The sequence below is a fragment of the Chlamydotis macqueenii genome, chromosome 11 (genome assembly GCF_036417535.1).
Source record: "Chlamydotis macqueenii isolate bChlMac1 chromosome 11, bChlMac1.mat, whole genome shotgun sequence".
NCBI classification, from domain to species: Eukaryota; Metazoa; Chordata; class Aves; order Otidiformes; family Otididae; genus Chlamydotis; species Chlamydotis macqueenii.
This window is the reverse complement of record NC_141566.1, coordinates 8,183,802-8,202,235: the sequence shown is the minus strand read 5'-3', so window position 1 is coordinate 8,202,235 and position 18,434 is coordinate 8,183,802. Positions and strand designations below refer to the sequence as shown.

General features: G+C 44.1%; 1 protein-coding gene across 1 annotated transcript in view; it reads left to right on the top strand.

Moving 5' to 3' along the window:
• GPR50 (G protein-coupled receptor 50) overlaps positions 1-10,507 on the top strand; it is a 45,166-nt gene extending 34,659 nt beyond the window's left edge. The window contains exon 2 of the mRNA XM_086756333.1: positions 9,639-10,507. Within this exon, the coding sequence (XP_086612459.1) occupies positions 9,639-10,507 (869 nt within the window). The remainder of the gene's footprint in view (positions 1-9,638) is intronic.
• The last annotated feature ends 7,927 nt before the right edge of the window (positions 10,508-18,434 follow it).

The window sequence follows — 18,434 nt, the reverse complement described above, 5'->3', positions numbered from 1 at the left end:
ACAGATTTTATTTGAGAATAGTAACAGATGGCAAATGGTGGCAGTACAGCTGCCGGAACGGGGAGAGGATGGATGCTGGTTTGTCAGTTCAATGGATGCTGGCAAGAATTAACATTTGTGTTTATAAAGGGCCTTTCCTGTTTCAGAGCGCTTTACAAACCAGTTGATAAATAATGGGCTTGGAGTTAACGTGGGCTGGTAGACCTCATCTCTGTGCTTGTGTGAGGGTAAACATAAGGGCATCAGCCTGCACTCCCTGCACAGCCTGGGTGGGAGTTAGACAGCTGCTTACCATCACGTAGCACCACTCGGCAGGGATTTCAGGCAGAAAGGGAGGGTAAACTGCTGGAATTCAGAGGCTGGCACTGGTAGACAGGGTGTCAAGTGGGAGTTTGGGTACCTGGACTTGCTCTCCTATGGCCTCCGGCACTTGCTGTCCATCAGCCTTGCTGGGATATGCTGTGAAGGCAGGCGGTGTTTCTGAGCCCATCTTTACCCCAAGAGTTTGGAAGTGATGGAGGAGCTAAGTTTTTAAGTTGATTGGCTTGCTATCTCACAGCCTTACTGCAGGCCGTGAGTTTGATGGATGTAACAGTTGAATGGCAGGAGTCTGGGGCACGTAACCAGAGGGGTACATTTTAGCCCTTTTTTGTATATATTGACAGACAGATCAAAACTGCCACTTATTCCTTTTCTGTTACTCACTGATCCAGTTGCCATAATTGCATCCAGGAAAAACATCACATTAACAAGAGCTAAGTTTAGAAATCCAGAAGAACTGCAGCATCATGGTTTTCCCTTATGTGAAGGGTCAGAACACCCAGGAAAACACATGACAAAGCAGTTAAAAGGCACATAAATGAACAGAAAATGGTATCTTTAAAAAGTTGAAAATTGTTGAAGGTAGGTAAAATGTCAACTTTACATAGTTTCACCTTTCTTTATAAAATCTTTGGATCATCTTTTCAGGAAGGTGTGCCTAAGCTGAGCAGGATGTGTTAGGATTAATGTGGAGTAACAGGAGGAAGCTTTCCAAATGGTGTTTCTCTGGGATGGTCTAAAAACATTTTGGTTTTGTTTTTGTTTTTGAAATATCTGAAACTCTGAAAATGGGGAAGTCACTCTGCAAAAGAGGGCTGCCCCTTTTTAAAGGTCTAGAAAAAGAGGTAATTAAACTCATTTTTATTCAGTCGAGAGTGAATGGCCAGTTACCATCTGCGTCACACCAAGGGAAAAATCACCTCCTTTACATTGTTTCCAAAGTTATGGTAAGTGATATAAGGAAAGATATGAAACCATGTGAGCAGGGCTGGTCTCTAATTTCCAGCCCATTTCCACAGACTTCTGAGCTTTAATATGACTTTGGATCTGGCTGGCCTTAGCCAAATGGAAGTTATGAATCTCTGGGGTTAAACGCTGCAAATTATTGCCCTTTGCTGCGTTCAGTTAGAGCAGCTGAAGGCACGGCTCAAAGATCTTTTTGACAGCAATACAAATGAAAGGTCATGACCCAAAAGTAAGTCTAAAATCCAGTAATCCAGTCCTCCACCTGGCAGTGTAAGCAATTCCTTTCTTTAACCATCAGCCAAAATTGTATATGGTGCATAATAAAATACACATAACTGAAGTGCTTGGAAGCTGGTCCTTTCTACCTCAGTAAATACCAGGAGGTTTTTCTCCTCCTCCTGGAAGCAAGTCTTTCTCACGGGCCCAGAGGGAAAGGCAGCTTTCACACAACCGTGGTGATACACTGATGAGATGGATAATGAAGCTTGCAGTCGTGCTTCCAAAGTGATGCCAAAACATCTGTTCATGGAAGGGTGTGGGAGGAGGCTGAGAGCTGGCTTTGCAGGCTCCCTTCTCTCTCACCCTTGGCCTTGGTCATGAGGCAGGGAACAGCACTGAGCGCTCACAATTTTCCCATGGGGAGCAATGCCAGTAGACCAGGTAATGGTTGGTAGCCCAGAGCATATTGCTGTTCTCTGGCTTGTGCTGAGAGATCTCAAAGGACTTTTGCCAGGAAGAAGTTAAATTATTCTGGAGCTTTATGCTTTTGTCTAGGACCTTCATGGTGTCCTTAAATTGGATATTTCCATGTTCTCTAACCTTACATCCTAGGGATGCTGTGGGCTGACAATACCTCCTCTCCTGCCTGTATCATTTTATGCAGTGCAGTCAGAATTTGAGGCCAGCTGGCAGCCCAACTGCATTGTCTGTTTAACTGCAGGAAACCACGCTTTATCCCCCTCTGAATCCTGATGGAGTAATGATAACAGATAATTGATTGAATGCTTTTTCCGTTATTTTGTTTATTCCTCTCTTTGAACAGACTCCCTAAATACACAAATAAAATCCTCGATTAAAATTTGTGGATTAACAAATTGAACAGATTTTTTTTTTTTTTTTCCTGTTGCTTGGATCTCTGATTTTCGCTTGTGCTCCCTTGTCAAACATTTTCAGTTGTCAAAATGGGTAAGTACACACTGGGCTGTTGTACGGGCACGTCGGATGCATCAGTGCTTATCAGAATGCTGAAAGAGACAACAATTAACAGTCTGGGATTTCCCATATGCCATTTTGTTGCTGCGTGCGCGGTGTTCACAGTTCCCTGGAAGCCAAGAGCTTGCATGGAGCAGTAACATTGGTCGTAGTCTCCTCTAGAAGGATGGTTCTTAATGGTCTTTAATGGGGCAAACACTGTCTTCCCTGGAGCGATCCTTTAGAGTTCGTGATGTAAGAAATGCTTGCCAGGGTGAGGACTGCAGGATCAGGATCTCCCAACACCACATTATTGTTATTTGTCTAAATTACAGTAGTATATGATCAACATGAGCTATGGATGTTTTCTATCTGGGCTTTTGTAAGGCCTTTGACAGGGTCCCCCCAACATCCTTCTCTCTAATTTGGATGGGTGGACTGTTTGGTGGATGAGGAACTGGCTGGATGGCCACATCCAGAGGGTAGTGGTCAACAGCTCAATGTCCTGATGGAGATCAGTGACAAGTGGTGTCCGTCAGGGATCCATATTTGGACCAGTACTGTTTAATATCTTCATCAATGACGTGGACAGTGGGATCGAGTGCACCCTCAGCAGATTTGCAGATGACACCAAGCTGAGTGGTGCAGTTGACACACCTGAGGGATGAGATGCCATCGGGAGAGATCTGGACAAGCTCAAGAAGTGGGCCGATGTGAACCTTGTGAGGTTCAACAAGGCCAAGTGCAAGGTCCTGCACCTGGGTCAGGACAACCCCTGGTATCAATACAGGCTGGGAAATGAAGGGATTGAAAGCAGCCCTCTGGAGAAGGACTTGGATGTCCTGGTGGATGAGAAGCTAAACATGAGCAATGCATGCTTGCAGCCCAGAAATCCAACCATATTCTGGGCTGCATCAAAAGAAGTGTAGCCAGCAGGTTGAGGGAGGTGATTCTGCTCCTCTACTCTGCTCTGGTGAGACCCCACCTGGAGTACACTGTCCAGCTCTGGAGCCCCCAACATAAGAAGGATGTGTACCTGTTTGAGCAGATCCAGAGGAGTGCACAGAAATGATCAGAGGACTGGAGCACCTCTCGTATGAGGACAGCCTGAGAGAGTTGGGGCTGTTCATCCTGGAGAAGAGGAGGCTCCAGGGAGACCTTATAGCAGCCTTCCAGTACCTAAAGGGGGCTTATAAGATGGGGACAAACTCTTTAGAAGGGCCCATGGCGATAGGACAAGAGGTAATGTTTTTAAACTAAAAGATGGTAGATTTAGACTAGATCTAAGGAAATTTTTTACAATGAGGGTGGTGGAACACTGGCCCAGATTGCCCAGAGAGGTGGTGGATGCCCCATCCCTGGAAACATTCAAGGCCAGGTTGGATGAGGCTCTGAGCAACCTGATCTGGTTGGAGATGTCCCTGCTCCTTGCAGGGGGGTTGGAGTAGATGGCCTTTAAAGGTCCCTTGCAACCCTAAGTATGATTCTAGGATTCAATATGATTGCACACACTCGATGGTATCTTTATAATAGAAAAAGAACAAAATTGATCTGAAAGTGTTTCCTATGAACCACCACTCAGTTTGCAGAACCGAGCATGCACTCCACATCTGCAGACTGGAGGTTAGCAAAATGCACAGTGGCAGGTAAAAAACAAGAAAAGGAGGCTATCAAAGCTAATAGAGTCTTGTTTCATGCTGAATAAAGCTTTTTTGACTTTATCTTTTTGCTTGGGGCAAACAGTACATTTTGTTTCTGTTTTGCAGTGAGCATAAGCTTTGGAAGGTTAAATAGAGAGTATTAGGTTATGGTAAGTGGTCATCAGAGGCTTGCGTTACAGTCATGGCCTATTAAATTGTTTACTGAGCATTATTATATATCTCTTTGAGTTGATGTGAGTCTCAATACCAGTTTATCTCCTTGTAGACATGAGTCTGTTGAGTTTCTCTTAAAACCTGAAAGGACAAACATAAAGTTTAAGATGCTTTTTATTATAAGTCGTAAATAGTAAGGTATCGCCACAAACATCCCAGTAAACTTTTAGCATTGTGTCATTGTGTATCTTATCATGTTTTCTCAACATAGATTTTTATACCTGCTGTTCTACAACTGTCAGTCACTGTGGCTGCAGCCAGTCTGACATTGGGATCTGATCTCACTGCTGGGAAGAGGTTGGGACAGCGAGGGGACTGGTCATGCAGTGAGCCCCCATGGTACTCATGTCCATCATGCGCATGGGTCAGCTTCTCACCTGCTGGGCTTGAGGCTGTTTTTGTGGTTTGGTTTGCCCCAAAATGTTGTGCTGGGCACAGGCTATTTGAGAGCAACTCAAATGCCTGCAAGGTGGCTGGCGGGAAGGACAGCAAAGCCCTCTCTCCTCCTCAGTTGGAGCTGGACTCTGCCATGCAAGCAGAAGTTGATCCGCAAAACTGTCTCTTTGCTTTGGTGCAACTCCTGTCCCTCAGGACATTTCAATTTCAGCACTAGATTTACAGAGAACAGTGTTAACATGTTGTGGTTTAGCCCCAGCTGGCAGCTAAGCACCATGTTGGCGCTCGCTCACTCCTCCCCCATCCCCCCCGTATGAAAATATAATGAAAATATAACAAAAAGCTTGTGGGTTGAAATAAGGACAGGGAGAAGTCATTCAGCAATTACCATCATGGGCAAAACAGACTCGACTTGAGGAAAATTTACTTAATTTGTTAACAATCAAATCAGAGTATGATAATGAGAAATAAACCAAATCGTAAGGACACCTTTCCCCCACCTCTCCTTTCTTCCCAGGCTTAACTTTACCTCCTCCCCCTCCTTCTGCACTGACCTTGGTGTCTACAGAGTTGTTTCTCTCACATATTCTCACTCCTCTCTCCACTGCTGTTTTTACCCCCTTCTTAAATATGTTGTCACTGTTGTGGTTTAACTATAGTCAGCAATGGAGTACCACACAGCTGCTCAATCACCCTCCCCAGGGGATCGGGGAGAGAATTGGGAAGAAAAGGAAAGGGGCTACCACTGTTGCTGATGGGCTCAGCCTTGGCCAGCAGCGGGTCCATCTTGTAGCTGGCTGGTGTTGGCTCTGTCGGACATGGGAGAAGCATCTGGCATCTTCTCACAGAAACCACCCCTGTAGCCCCCTGCTACCAAAACCTTGCGACACAAACCCAATACATAACTTCATCATCCGTATCTTGTTAACCTGAAGCAAACATAGTTCTGTAATAGTTAATGAAGGAATGCGGGTGTAAGAGAGCTTTATACGGATAACAGAGAACAAGGCTTTTGGGTGCTTGCTTTGCACATTCTGAGATCTATAAAAATAGAAAATTTTCAGAAAAATATTTTACCTCTTTTGTTTTACCCCTTTCAACACAGCTTCTAGAGTCAGGATACCTAAAACATAGCACATGTGCCCTAAAGGACAGCCCCCAGCTGCTGTGTGGGAACAGCAGGGAGAGGCTAAATCTTTGCAACTGGAGCTTCTGCACCGAGGGATTTCTGGTAACCTCTTGAGGCAGGCAGGGCCAATGACCCTTGTATTTGTACAGCAATGCTCAATTAATCTCTACAGAAGAATGATGTCCCTTTGTATGAAAGTCAGGTGCTGTTTGGGCAGCCTGCCGTTGAAGACCTTTACGTATGTGGTTTACTGATTTGCAGAACTCACTGTGGTATTTCTACATTTCCTAGTACCACGACAGTAAGTCCTCAGATAACCTGTGTGGTTGGATAATCCAGGCAAAATGAGAGGCAGGGCCAGGGAACTGCTGGAATATGGGAGCAGGCTGTCGGAGTGAGCAGAAGCAGGATCATAGGAGTATGGGAGGGAGAAATGGAGCTGAACAGCAGGAGTACTAGGGAAGATGATCTGGGATAAATTCCTTTTTGTGTTACTCGCACATGCTTATAATGTGCTCTGCTGCTGGGCTTCAGGTTGTTTTGTGGGTGCTTTTTTTTTCAAACAATTTGTGGATTACACTGTGAAGGGTGTATTGTACCTCTATGATCTATAGCTTGTGTTGGACCTCTGTAATGTAAAAACATTTAAAGTTTCTCTGAAAAGGTGACTGAGTCTGCATGACTAGTATGCTTGTGGCAGACTTGCCTTTCTCCACCATTCGTGCTTCTTCACGTGTGGCTCCACAACTGAGGGGACAGAGCAGAGTGGCACATGAACCAATTTATATTGAGTAGAAGTTAAAAACAGGATGGAAAATGTGAAAGTTAATGAGGGAATATAGTCACATGCCCACAAAGAGAAAAAGATACATCTGAAAATAGTGTCACAGAAACAGATAATTTTACATTTGAGATAAAGTCCTGCTGGTATTATTTATGGGCAGGACTCCTTTGTTTTATAGTGGAAAAATGTAAAAAAATACAGTGAAGAACACTGGCAGGAGACTGCTCTTTACCTTCCCTAAGAGCCAACCCTTAGATGGCTTCCCATTCCACAATGTTTTTGGGAGTGAGGGTCCGATCTCACCCTGCAGAGGACACGGGCCTTAGGCCACAGGGCCCTGCACACGGTGGTCTCACAGCAGACCAGGGATTGTGAGGCTAAAGCAGTTTTCAAAACCAGCCTGTTGTTATTCAACAGGCTGGTGTTTAACTGAAGTTACTCTTATTTTAATAATTAGCTAGCAGCCACTTTCCATACTTTGAAGGGCATGTTCTGCTTTGGGGGTATAGGATGTGCCCTTTCTGTTCAGTGCTCGGTCATTAAAAATGCACTGGTTTTCAGGACTGTTACGTGGGTCTGACCTTCATGTTCATCTCACCAGAAGAAAAATTTGAAGTTGACAACATTGCCAAATAAAACGGAAGACAGGCTTGTTTCCATGAGAGAGTACTGAGTGAACCTTTCTGACCTTATTTTCAGGGACCTGACACCCTGCCGGGGCCATAGGCCTTCTAGCTGACAGGAGAGCCAAGACTGCAAGTTGAAAGCACAGAGCAGAGGACAGCAGGTTTGCTCTCCAAGTAAAGGAGGAGATTATTAATTCTTGTCTTGATAAAACTGTCTCATTTTCTCCCTGCTGGAGGAACATACAGTGAAGTGGGATCAAAATAATGTACACACTACTGTGCTCTTGGATTGAATCCGAGCTAAGTCCATCCTATGAATATTATTTTAATAGATTTTTTTTTCCCCCCATATTTTTACTTCTTCCAACTATTCAAGCTAGTGAAGAAAGACTGGCAGAGACTGCTCATTTCTCCCAGCAGCTGGCAGTGATGTGAGGCTAATAATTTTCCCTATGTTTTTTGCCAAGCTTTGGATTAAATCCATTGATGTGCTGCCTTAAGTAGGCAATATCCAGCTTTGTTCTGCTTTGCCTGATTCAGAGCTGGGTGTTGAATGTGGCTGTTTTTCATCCCCAGCAAATGCAGAGGCTTGCTCTCCAACTGCCTGTGTGTATAAATGTGTATTCAAGTGGGACAGGTCCGGTGAAGAGGGAGGGTTGTGGTGCCATCAGTGAAGTCTCCAGCATCCTCTGGAAGTCTCCTGATTTGGGTTGCTGGTACCTCTCTGTCTCTGTTTTGCTGTCCTGAAAGCTGTTTTGGAAAACCTTTCCAAAAGGAAATTCTGGTGCTGGGGAAAACGTCAACTTTGTTGAAGTTTTGATTGAAGGAATAGAAGTTTTGCTACGGAAGAGCGTTCCTGCTGTAGGATGCCTGCGCGAGCACCAGGCCTGCCCACAGGTGGTTCTACCCTTGACAGCAGGTATAAATGGAGCTAATTTTATGGGGACCTGATTTAGTGACTGCATTTTAAAAAGCTCTAAGTAAGATATTAATCAGCAAAAAAAAGCAGCACTGAGGCCCAGCAGCCACAGAAGCTGTGTGTTGTGGTAGAGCTGTGTATGTGAAATCTCTCTTTAAAAAAGATTTCAGCACTTCACATGACCCCTGCTAATATTTGTTTTAAAATGATGCTTTCTGTCAGCTATCTCAGCTCCATGCTGCTGTGGGCTGTTCTCAAGTCTGGACTGTTTTCCAGTCAGCGTGAAGTGGACTCTGCTGCCTGATATGAACTGTTGACTTGTCCTGTTAGTTTTTGTTGGCAACAAACATAGCAATGAGCCAACTGCAGTGGCAATGAGGCCGTGATTTCTGCCAGCCCTTGGGGTGTTTTCCACGTACTGAAGCCAGTGACCTAGCTGAACTGAAATCTTAGAGAGTCCCTTCATGGATACTACAGAAAAAGACCTCTTTTTAGTGGTTTTTTTCATATAATCTGGTAGACAGCAGGATATGAGGGTTTGAAGGGAAGGTGCAGGTGTGATCAGTGGGCTGGGATGTTGCCTGTAACACATAGGGGCATAGGTGTTAACACCTTAAATGTGTTAAACGTAGCCTCTACTGGTACTCTAGTAATATTTTCCTTCCTGCCACTGCAGATATACCTGAAGGTAGTAGAGTTAGGAAAAACAACTACTTTTTCTGGTGTGGTGTCCTCTATCTGCTTTGTTGAGCTCCTCCTGAAATGCCAATTTGTCTAGTCATCAAAAAGCTGAATTTTCATGGATGTTCTTTTCAACATTATCGCTGATCCTGTAGTTACACTAGTTCCCAAAAGGCCTCAAGGTCCTTTTTTTTAATGCACTCCTCTACTGTGACTGACAAACTGAGTAGAATGGCTTTTTGCCTACCTAAAAATACACCAGACTCATAAAATGAGCAGTAACTGCTATTAGGAAGTCACTGGTTGCCCAGGTCACTGGAGCCTGCTCCACACAGTGGAGTTGACAAGTGTTGTCCCACACAGTGTGCCATTTTTAATCCAGCAAGGCTTAAATTATTTCTTACTTGCACAGACTCTAAACTCTCTTCATTTTAGAGCCTAACTGGACAACCTGCAGCATGTGCTCTGCAGAGATGGCTGACAACAGCTTATTAATTGTATTTTCTGCCCAGGCCCAGACAGTGTAGGAGTGGTTGACCTTCCATATTGCATTGGACAACTTTGGTACTAAAGGAACAGGAAAACAGACCAAATAAGATAAGCACATAAAGGCTGGCTGCACCATGGTTCCTGGAAGAACACACGTTCCTTAGCGTGAACATTGCAGAAATTCTGGTGAAAATATACCTGTTGCAATTTATCTATCTAGACCTACGCTAACCTCTCACAGTTTCTTTTCGTTTTTTTGTAGGCAACATCTTTGTCGTCAGTTTGTCTGTTGCAGACCTTGTAGTTGCGGTTTATCCATACCCTCTGATCTTGAGTGCCATTTTCCATAATGGCTGGACCATGGGAAATGTTCACTGCCAGATAAGCGGGTTCCTGATGGGCTTAAGTGTCATCGGGTCCATTTTCAACATCACGGCGATTGCAATCAACCGCTACTGCTACATCTGCCACAGCCTTCGGTACGATAAGCTCTTCAACCTGAAGAACACCTGCTGCTATCTCTGCCTGACATGGATACTCACAGTGGTGGCAATTGTACCAAACTTATTTGTTGGCTCCTTGCAGTATGATCCCCGGATTTACTCCTGCACCTTTGCCCAGACGGTGAGTACATCATACACCATCACAGTGGTGGTGGTTCACTTCATCGTCCCACTGTCCATCGTGACGTTTTGCTACCTACGTATCTGGATTTTGGTGATTCAAGTCAAACACCGGGTGAGACAAGACTGCAAGCAGAAGCTCCGGGCAGCTGACATCCGGAACTTCTTGACTATGTTTGTGGTTTTTGTCCTTTTTGCTGTGTGCTGGGGACCGTTAAACTTTATTGGCCTTGCTGTTTCAATTAATCCTTCAAAAGTGCAGCCACACATTCCAGAATGGCTTTTTGTACTGAGCTATTTTATGGCCTATTTTAACAGCTGCCTCAATGCTGTGATCTATGGACTTCTTAACCAGAATTTCCGGAAGGAGTACAAAAGGATACTACTGACGCTCCGGACTCCCAGGTTGCTTTTCATCGATGTGTCCAAGGGTGGGACAGAAGGGATGAAAAGCAAACCATCTCCAGCCGTAACAAACAACAACAACCAAGCTGAAATACACTTATGAGTCAGAACAGTACTATTTATTCTGGATTACAGTTGTATATGTAATATATAAGAGCCTTTCTATGTATGCATTTCACAGCTGGTGTTGCTGGGCCCCTCATGCAAGGAAGGAGTCTGCTACCTTTCATGTTTAGCTTATTGCTGTGACATCAAGGCTTTGAGTAAGGATTTTCAGAATGGAAATGACTGATCTTTATCTTTTTTTTTTTCCCTATAGCATTGTTCACCATGTGCCTAATTAATTGGTTTGGTTGCTTTGGCCACAAGCATGCCAATACCCTCGCAAAGGGAAGCCTTCACAGCGCATGGAGAAATGCAGTTATGCTTGAAATGCAACCTTCAAGAGCTAGCAAAATTGCCATGTATTACAAACAAACCTTTCTCCCCTCCGTCTGAATTCTATCTTTTTAGCATTAGTAAGCCAAACTATAGCAAAAAAAAGTGTAAATTTTGTGACCTTTTACCCAAACTATTATGTGATTCTATAACAGTATTAGCCAGCAGACATATGTACGGACGTGATGACTTCCACTGTGTGTACGTTCATTTTCCGTTTCTTTTCTCTTAAGGTTTAGAAGCTAGCCTGGGCTAATGTGAGGCAGGCAAAAGCCAGACCTAGCAAGTGTCTGATGCACTCATTTTAATTGAATATCTACAGATATTAAGTACCCTTGCACTCTCCTTCCCAGGCCATGAGTAACAGTATGACATATGACATAATCTAATTGCAGGAAGATACTTGGAGCCTGATTCTAATTTAGGCAGTATCCTGTCATGGCCAGCATTCATTCCAAATGTCTTTCAGAAGTCCGTGCTACATGAACGTCATAAAAAAGATGAACACAGCAGAGTCCCATTCGTTTAATGCAGAAGTGGACTTTTAAGTTCCAGTAATACTTACACTTGCATACAAAGAGAGAAAGGGAAGGAAATATTTATTCTGAACATCTCTTCTTTTGCCCATCACATAACATGAATTTGATGGGGAGTGAGGGGAAAGTGGAGAATTTTTTTTCCGTTTTATTCATGTACAAAGCTGTAATTAATCCATGGAGCTGGGAGAGGAAAGCTGCTTAGGCATATTCACACATCAGTTCTCAGTTAAAGCCTGAACTCTGTTATATTTGTCACTGGAAACAATGTCCTGAAGTGCTGGTATCACTGTAGTGATACCGTGTATGTACAATGCCAGTATCACGTTAGAAACAAGCACACAGACAAAGATAAGGCTAATTCTTTAACAAAGTGGAGGGAGTGACGGCAGCTATCTGTAAATATGATGACTTTTTTTTTTTTCCTTAGCTTCATTGTGAATTCATCTCCTTATTGTTTTCAATGTGTGGATTCTGCTTTGAAACGGTCCCATAAAATCAACAGGTAAAACTCCCCCGGTGCAAGCCTTCAAACTAGCAAACCTGGCTTGATGCTGGTGTTCTGAGAGGCACGGCAGGAACTGTGCGATGGAGAGGGGCAGGTCTGAGCCCCGTGGGTCTAATGAGGACAGCAGTCAGCCCAGCTCCTGATCAGAGTGCAGTCTTCCCTCTGGTCATAGTTAAAGCAGGACTAGTTCCCAGGGCTGAACCCTGAAACTCTGAGATCTAAACTTTGCAATAGCGTGTAGGTGCCCAGGGACGGAGGTATGGAGGATTTACAAAAACCCCGAGCAGGCTAAGTGCCTAATCCTTAGAGAAGTTAACAAGCCATTTGTGTATCGCTTTCTGAGAGCAACTTCTTGCTGAATGTCCCTTCTGCTGATTTTTAGGGGGAAGAGGAGTTGAGAGAAATTAAGCCCCTTTATGAAGTGGGCCAAGAAACATTGCTTCAGTGACGACTGCAGTGTGTGTGCTGCCAGGTGGTGAAGGTTGCTGCAGTGCAACGGGGGTCTCTGCATTTATAGGGCACCCTGGCACTTCATGAAGTTTCAAACCTGAACAGCTCAGCCACTTCAGATGATTATTGTTTTAAAATGCACCGCAGCCAGCCTCCCATAATAGGAATCAAACTGAGTTGTTTTGTCCTCTTAATCTGCCTAAGCATGGCCAAATAAAGGTATCTTGACCCTCAGAAGTAATGTGGTCCATTTGCCTTCCAGGAAAACCAGCCTCGCTGAATTCACATCATTCCATGCAAACAAAATCACTTTGAGTCAAACTTGGATAAGAAAAGCATGGAGGGATCCATAACTGCAGGGAGTGTTTGTCCCATCGTGCCAAGAAGATGTCCTGTGTTCTGTGACTAGCCTTCAAAGTCGTTTGCAATTAGCCACAACAGTGTTAGTTAGAATCACATTAGCAAATAATTTTAAGCATCTAGCACCAAGCCAAATATACTCCTTTAAGACAATCATGAAGGATCTTGTACTGGTTTGCCAAATATCTCAAATACTCCACAACTGCGGTTTCATCATATGAATCTTTGTCTTTTTATCTGAATGTTCAGTGAAGTCAATGTGGTATTTTATTTTCTTTAAGCTTGTATTTGCACTATTTCTTATTCAGGCTCCAAAGTAACAGCCAGCGAGCATTTAAACCAAACCAAGTAAGCCAAAGAGGTCCCGAACAGGCAAGCTGTGGGAGTCTCTGCTAGCACCTGGAAGGAAGGGGAGCAGCAGAAGCACGCTAGGGCACCTCCCCAAGACTCGCAGAGAGTCATCGCTGAACCAAACTATGCAAAGTGACGAGGGAATCCGCTCATCTTCTGCTGTAGGATCTGAGTCCGACCCCTGCCCAGGTCTTTGCGGGGAACAGGCTGAGTACCTGCGGTGCTGGAGTGGGTCCTGAGCACCTCCCTGCACACGCAGACCCTGCCACCACCCTGCATGGTGTCTGTGGTGGTCACCATCCATCTAACAGCACAAAGAACTTGCCCTAGCATCACCTGTTCAGAAGTTCTTTGGGTGTCCCAGTATAAGTGAGGGCTGCCCAAGAGCAAGCCCAGAGCTGGGATGATTCAGCCGCCACGGTTGGGTTCCTCAGCTCAGTCCTGCTGGAGCTGAGGTTTGCAATATGAAACATGAAAAGCAGGGAACACAGCTTCAAACAGAAAACACTGTGCCATTTGCTAGCACTTTGATACAGAGACAGTGCTTAGGATAGGGTAGATTTTTATACTGACTTATTTTAAGACTACCCAAGCTGTTCCTTATTTTTATGTTAAGAAATGGTTATCAGGGTACAGAGAGTTTATTTTGTTAACATTTGTTTACAGAAAAAGGGAAGTGTGTCTTAAACTTGGAATCCTGAGCAGTGTCAGAGTTTCCCTGTAGGAATCTAGCTTTAATCCAAATTTGAACTTTCAAGGAGATCTCACAGTTTAAACCACACTCTGCCAATTCCACGTGTTGCATACCTGGCCTTAAGTCTCAGATGTAACATTGGGATCTCCTGTAAACTGGTTTTAAATCACTTACTCTGGATTTGACCTCATGGTGTTGAATACCTGTTCTACCCCAAAACTCTAAAATTGTCGTTGTGGGCATAGACTTATGAAGAGGCACTATTGCCATGAAGGCAGATTAATCTCTTGCCACAAAGAACTACTTTTGGGTGTTGCTAATGAATGTTGTTTAATCTATTTAAGAAGAATGTTATCAATATATTTCTATATAAATATATATTGAATATGCTGTTTCCATTTTTTCATTTGATTAAGAATCCTTCATTATACTTCCCTGTTGCTATTTTTGTTCATAAAGTAGATTCATTCCCTTTACCTGTTAAAACTGTAATAGATCTGCCATTGGACTGCTTATTGATTGATTTTTTTCCACTTGCAGTTATTTTTTAATAAATAAATATTAATTAATAAATATTTGGAACAACAGCTTGGGTTTTGTTGACTCTCAGAAAGCAGATTGAATTGACAAATATAATTGAGTTTAGGCATACCTCAGCTGCCTAGCTCAGACCTGGAAGAGAATGACCCAGTGCATCTGGGACATCTTGGATTCACGTGTTTTTCTTCCACCTGCCTGTGAGCCAGCTGCCTGATGTACTACGCTCTTCCTCATCAGGGAAGACACTTTCTCCATACTGCCGTTGGTCTCATCGCTGTGTGTCCCTCCAAGGTATTTTGCCTTGCTTGTGTCTGTGTCTAACCATCGGGTGCTATGGAAGCAAAGACTATGCCACATCCATTTCCTTGCCCTACAACCTGTGTGGCAGCTGGGAAGGAAAGCACAGCCAAGCTGTGAATGGGAGGGTGTGCGAGCCAGGGCGGTCACAAGGGAACAAGGTGGCATTTGCACATAGAGAGTCCTCCTGGGCTGGAGGCATAGTGACAGCTGCCACAGACTTGGTCTCCACACAAGGAGCTTTGTGAGGATGAGGAGTGCTGTATCGAAGACGTTTTTCTTTCTTCCTTCCTCCCCGCCCCCGCCCCCAGCCTCTGTTCTGGAGTAGATTTTGCTGTATTCATGCAGTTCTTCACAATAGGTTCTGTCCATAGGTTGCAGCAATTGTGTCTCCATCCTGGCTTGACTGGAGCTGGTTTTTTTTGGGGAGTCTTGGTGCCACTCCCATAGCGGGGATGGTGGGAGTATGGAGGGTGGTCTGGTTGTAACTGCAACTTGAACTCTCTTCTTGTTTTTTTACGCAGACCAAGTGCCTTGTTCCTGTTTCCTAACCGGATGCCATGTGCAATCACAGTGTTAAGATAGTAAAGGCTGAGATTACCCATTAAAACACAAAAATGCTGAACAACCCTGGAGCAGACATGCTGAATGAAGAAGCACTGTTCATTCAATGACATCCCAGAGCAGTGCTGCCACTTTTTTTTTTTGCTAATCTTTTCCAACAGGCCCTGGATTTAATCTGCTGCTTCCACAGTACACCCTGAAATGCTTGGTGATGTGACGCGCTGAAAGCAGTGGTTTTGATGGTTGCAGATCCCCAAATGTCTGCCTGAGTAGAGCTGCTATAAAACGCTTGCATGAACTTGTACTTGCTATTTCCACCGCATGGAACTGAATGAATTGAACTGTCAGAAGTGAGGTGATGTTATTTATTTACTTACTTGCGACAAAGTAAAGCAGCTGGGAGATAAGATACGGCTATAAAAGACAAGAGGTGCGATAATTCAACACCAGGATAAAAATCTCACTCATGGTGACTATTTAGAAATCAATATTTGTCCTAATGTATTTACTTCCAAGCTTGTAATTTATAACATGAAGCCAGTCAGTAAGAGCTGCTGCATATGTATTTAGAATTTTATTGGAAAAATGTAAAATACTGGGCCTAATGCAATATTTCTTACCATAAAAGCCCTGAGATAAGAAATGCAGAATAGGTTCTTGCAAGAACTCTGTGATGGGATATGCAAATTTTTTTCACTGGTGATAAGAACCATAAAATTTGTATCACTCATGAACTACGTTTGTGAATGGAACCTCCATAATATTGTTAACTGAATTTTCATTTCGTAATGCTTGTTTATAATATCCATTATTCATATGCTGTAAGTAATGCCCTGTACAGCAGAGATAGAATTTACAGCATGGGGTCAGTTTCCAGAGCAAACAAGGTGGGTCTGAACCATTAACTGAAATGTGTTTCTATGTTTCCTCCCAAGCGTGGTCTCTCGATAAGGTTTTTAACTCAAATAATAGCTTCTAAGAGGCCAGGGAAACTTTAATGTCTTTTAGATTAGTGGCATCGGCTGTGCAGTCACAGCTTGCTTAGATTGCCTTTTAAATAGACTTGAGCCATCAAACCATTTTGTAAATCTGTCCACTTGAAGCACAGAATTTATTTTTTACATAGAATATTTTACAGGTAACACATTTAATAAATTGTAATGTTTTTTCCTTCTGCGTTGTGCTTCTCCGGTGAGCAAAACTTCTGAATTTCCGTGGAAATAGAATGCAAAATTGTTTCCTCAACTGCAAGCAGGTTGCTTTGCCTTGAGGTATATTTCCAGTGGTTTTGAAGAGTGTGTAGGATAAAGGTATTAATGTGGTATCAAAATACAACCATCTGTAGGGTGAAAAGTGCAGTCATTTTGCAATTAAAAAAACCCCAACAATTTGCAGAAAAGAATTTGAAAAATACATTCGTAGTTGAAATAAGAGGGGAATATTTGGAGGAACTGTACTTAATCAAACTGGGACCTGGCCAGGACGATGAAGTTAATGAACCTGTTAATATAAAAAATGATCCAGGGATTTTTATGGCGCAGGGGCGCACAGCCGGCGTGGAGCCAGGTGTCTGGCTGTGGGGGCCCCTGCGGCACGCGCAGAGAAAAAGGCAATACCATAGGTAAAACTAAAGAAACCTAGAGAAAACCAGTGTACTTCTGAAAATATGAAACGGATAATATATTAGTGGCTAATATAAAAGTTAGTAAGATTTTGCTTTTTTTTTTTTAAATGAAAATCCAACATTTCCCTTTCTAATGCTTTTGAAATTTCACAAAACACTGTCAGTTAACTTGAGCCCTTGTTTTTTATGGGTATTTATCCTGCCATCATTGGAGCACCCATCAGCCTAGCATGACTGGGAACTAGTAATTTCTTCCAAGCTTCTCCTGCAAGAGGAAATGGGTTGAAAAAAACATCTCAGGAGGTCAGGGTATGCGCAGCACTGCATCAGCCTATGCTAGAGGCCGGGCCCACGCCATGCTCGTGCTTCTGGCCTGGTGCTTCACATTGGCGGGTGAGGTGGCCACCATGATAGGAGTCCCTCAGCGCCTTGGTGGGATCACCTGAGGAGCCTGTGCCTCAGGGAGATGGGGGCTCTGCTAGTGACTCACAGCCAGATCTTGAAGAAAATATTTTCCCTCTTTCCCCTTAGCTGTGATTTAGTTGTAAATAAAACAAATTGGTTAGTGTCAAAAGCTCCCTAAGGACTGTTTTGGTTTGGTTGGCAGCTTCAGAGGGTCCCAAGCTGCAGGGATGGCAGCCTGGGCACAGCTGAGCTGGGCTGGGCAGGGACGAGACACGGGATGGGGCTGATGGTCTGACGAGCTGCCCCTGGGCAGGGTGGTGTTACACCCAACCCTATGGGCTTAAATTACTCTAGGGAAGGACTCTTCCTCTCCTAGGAGAGTAAGGCTAGAAGAGGAGGAAGATGCTGTGGCTACCATGTCTGCCCCAACTGCTGGAAGGGGCACTGTGAGGCTTCAGTGCTTGGAGATGGTACAAAACTGGGCCAGTATCCAGTTGCAATGGGGACTGATGAGACTCAACCATATGAGGCACCTTGCTGAGGTAGGAGGGGGCTGTCCTGCTCCAGGAGCAGGGGTTGCTGAGGGAGGTGAGGCTTGGTTTCTTGGTATAATGCTCCTTTTGCTGAAAAGTCAAAATATCTACTTTTAGAAAGTAGATGCCTCCTGTGGAAAAATAGAGCTGCTGTGTTCTGGTAGCTTACAGCTCCACTTGCTCTGCTGGTGGCAAATTCACTGGCAAAGCCTCTCATTGTTGCTGGCCTGTGTCGGCAGTGCCTGTCACAGCCTGCCTCTGCCCCCCGGGTGCCTGGCCCTGCAGAGCTGGTGTGTTGTCACTGTGCTAGTGTCACCTAGCCCCACTACACCCAGCTCAGCCTGTGATGCCTGAGAAACAATGCATATTTAGGCAAGGAGCCAGGTTAAACCCAACTTGGGTCAGTCATAAAGCTATCAGTGAAAGCGGTAGCAGGGCCAGAAGCAGCCCTTATCTACAAACCCTGAGGGCAATTTCTTCTAGGAGTAGGAGACTCTCTCCTGCTGTGTCCTAGACTAGAATTAACATCTTCCTTCCTTCTCTGTTGCTGCTTCTATGTCTTCCAAACAACACTGAGGACTCATCTGTAGGAGGCCTGGTCAGCAGGCCAACACTGAAATAGAGGAATAGACATGTGAAGGAAAAAGAGCTGCACCTTGATCTGAAGACCTTTACGTTCCAAATAGACCTTATTTTTTTCTGCTCTCCTTTTCGTATAGAAACATATATA